Here is a 2,633-nt window from a genome sequence, read left to right on the forward strand (position 1 = left end):
GGGAACGGCCATCGGTTGCTGTTTGGTTTGGGATGTCGGCTGCGGATTAGGCCAGCATCAATTAGAGATGACTGGGAAGAATGGTGTGGGCGTTGGTCGCATTTGGCGTTTGCTGCAGCGGGGTGCAGCTGTGTCTCAGGACGTGCGTGTTGCGACTGTCGAAGCTGAGGCTATGTCTCAACAGAGGTGCGTACGACTCGGTGACCACAGGAATCCCGCAGAATTGGTGCCCTGAAGAACAGTAGGGGGTTCTACCCGGGGCGTCGATGTTTGAATAGCATTGATTTAATGGCGGGTATGGCAAAGCATGAATGGAAGAACGGTGCTGGCGAGGATGGTGTGAAACGCCACATACCTTTGACGAGCCGTAGCGTAGCGTCTGGAACAAATGCCGTAGAGGCGTCGGCCAACGGTGAAGAGCATCAATAGCAAGCTGGGACGATCGATGCTTGTGTGGGGGACCCAACATTGGTTGCTGCTGGGAATACCAGCTGCGGTCTATTTAAGAATTACTGCTGGGGTGAAAGATTGGAGTTACTGTGGGCAGACGTGACTTGCGCTGCATCGGGCGGCTGGTGCGTTGCAGGAGGTGCGTGTGGGGAGTTGCGAATCGAGGCCTGCATGCGCGCAAGCTTGTTTAGGGTTCGCCTGAAGATGGAGATCTGCTCGTTGATTTGGCTGTGATGGCACTCGGCAACATGCTGAGTGCTTGTCCGTTCAGTCGCGCAGAGCGCATCTGCTTCGAAAGGTAGAGGGCGCCTGCAGGATTGGCTAATTCCGAAGAGCACTGTTAGTGGCAGATGTGGTGCACCACTAGCGGATGAACGCGATGACGTCAATGGTTCAGAAGGCTGCGAACGTTTGGCGAGTCCTATTGTGCCTTCCGTAACAAACGCTGTAGAGGCTTCGGTCAACGCTGAAGAATATCAGGTGAATACTGGTATGATATGTGGTTGTGTGGGAAAGGACATCGGTTGCTGTTTGGTTTGGGATGCCGGCTGCGGATTAGGTCAGTATCAATTAGAGATGACTGGGAAGAATGGTGTGGGCGTTGGTCGCATTTGGGGTTTGCTGCGGCGAGGGGCTGCTGTGTCGCAGGAAGTGCGTGTTGCGACGGTCGAAGCTGGGGCTGTATCTTAACAGATGCGCGTATTGTGCATCTGCAGAGGACAGATCGTTCGACGGTTCGGCTACGATGACGCTGGGCGCTCGGTGGCCACACGAATCCCGCATCGCGCCTGTGTTCAGGAACAGTAGAGGGTGCAAGGAGGAGCGTTGTTTTTTGGAGAGTATTGTTCGTGCTGGGTGTGGTGAAGCGTGAGTGGAAGGACGATGCCAGCGACAGTGGCTTGCAATGCTTCCTATTATTAAATGGCCATCGTCTTGCCTGCCTGCAGGGGCTGCAGGGGGTTGGTGTCGACGACGAGGAGCATAGTGCGTGCACTGGGAGGTTAGATGCGTCTGTGGGACCGAATGTTGGTTGCCCTTATGGATGCGGCTGTGGAGTATGTCAACAGCGACTATCACAGGACAGATATCTGGACTGTTAGGTTAGTAGTTGGGTTGGCGATGTTTCAAGTTCCCAGCGACTCGAATCCCGCAGAGTCTCTGCGCTGTGAAGCAATGGGAGGGGCAAATTGAACGTCGAGTTTCGAAGGACATTTTTTATGCTGGCTGTGGTGACGCCTGGGTGGATTAAGGAGGGCAACAACAAATTCCAGGTATGCGGTGCCACATAAGCACAGACAGTTATCGTCTACTCTCTGCAGCAAATCGCGTAGAGGCAAAGGACGCTGACGAGGAATATAAACTCTACTTTGGCAGCTTAGTGGTTTGCTCAGGAGCGGACATTGGTTGTTCTCAGCAGTGCCAGTTGCGGAGTTGCACAGCAGCGATTGTCACTGGCTTGAATGCCTGTAGTCGCAGTCGTTAGCATATGGCGTCTGCTGCGACAAATGGCTGGAACGTCGCAGAGAGTGCGTGTTGTGGCTTGCGAATATGAGGCAGCATGTGCATAAACCGGCTTAGAGTGCGGTTGCAGATGACGGTTGGCACGACTGTTTGCTAATGATGGGGGCTGGCAGCTTGTTCACTGCCTTGATGCACGAATCCCACCCAGTTCCTGGTAGCCGGTGCCAACAGGAGCGTTGGCTTTCGAAGGGCATTGCTAACGGCAGTGTAGTGAAGCATGAGTGGAAGAGCGATGGCGGCAACAATGGTTTGAAGGGCTGCGTTTGGAGAGCCATCCTGTAACTTCTTCAGCAAGCAGCATAGACGCTTCAACCAACGATGAAGAACAGCAAGCGTACGTTCGGCGGGCGCATGCCCCTGTGTTATCAGACATTGGCTGCAGTTGGGATCGCCGGCTGTGCGTTAGTCAACAACGATTATTGCCGGCATGGATGATTGGAGCCGCAAGAGGCGAGATTTGGAAATTCTGCAACAGTTGGCTTCTATTGTAGAGCGTAGGTGTGGGGACTTGCGAAGCTAGGGTTACATCCGCACCATTTTGTTCAGAATCCGGCTGCCGGGGGAGGCTTGTTTGACAATTGGATTATGGTTGGTTCGCCTGCGCGTTTACACAAACCTCACGCAAAACCGGTGCTCAGGAGTGATAGAAGCGGTCATGGCGG

At 54.0% G+C, this 2,633-nt stretch overlaps 1 protein-coding gene across 1 annotated transcript; it reads left to right on the forward strand.

The window, feature by feature from the left end:
• Window positions 1–67: 67 nt before the first annotated feature.
• EMH_0064770 (uncharacterized protein) lies at window positions 68–2,253 on the forward strand (the record flags this gene model as incomplete). The annotated part of the gene is made up of 6 exons (XM_013498303.1): window positions 68–190; window positions 307–412; window positions 722–940; window positions 1,099–1,184; window positions 1,317–1,434; window positions 2,042–2,253. 6 exons carry the CDS (start codon window positions 68–70, stop codon window positions 2,251–2,253), a joined length of 864 nt encoding a protein of 287 aa, XP_013353757.1.
• Window positions 2,254–2,633: the final 380 nt, after the last annotated feature.

This window comes from Eimeria mitis, genomic scaffold (assembly GCF_000499745.2).
Source record: "Eimeria mitis Houghton genomic scaffold, Emh_scaff3320, whole genome shotgun sequence".
In the NCBI taxonomy this organism is placed as follows: domain Eukaryota; phylum Apicomplexa; class Conoidasida; order Eucoccidiorida; family Eimeriidae; genus Eimeria; species Eimeria mitis.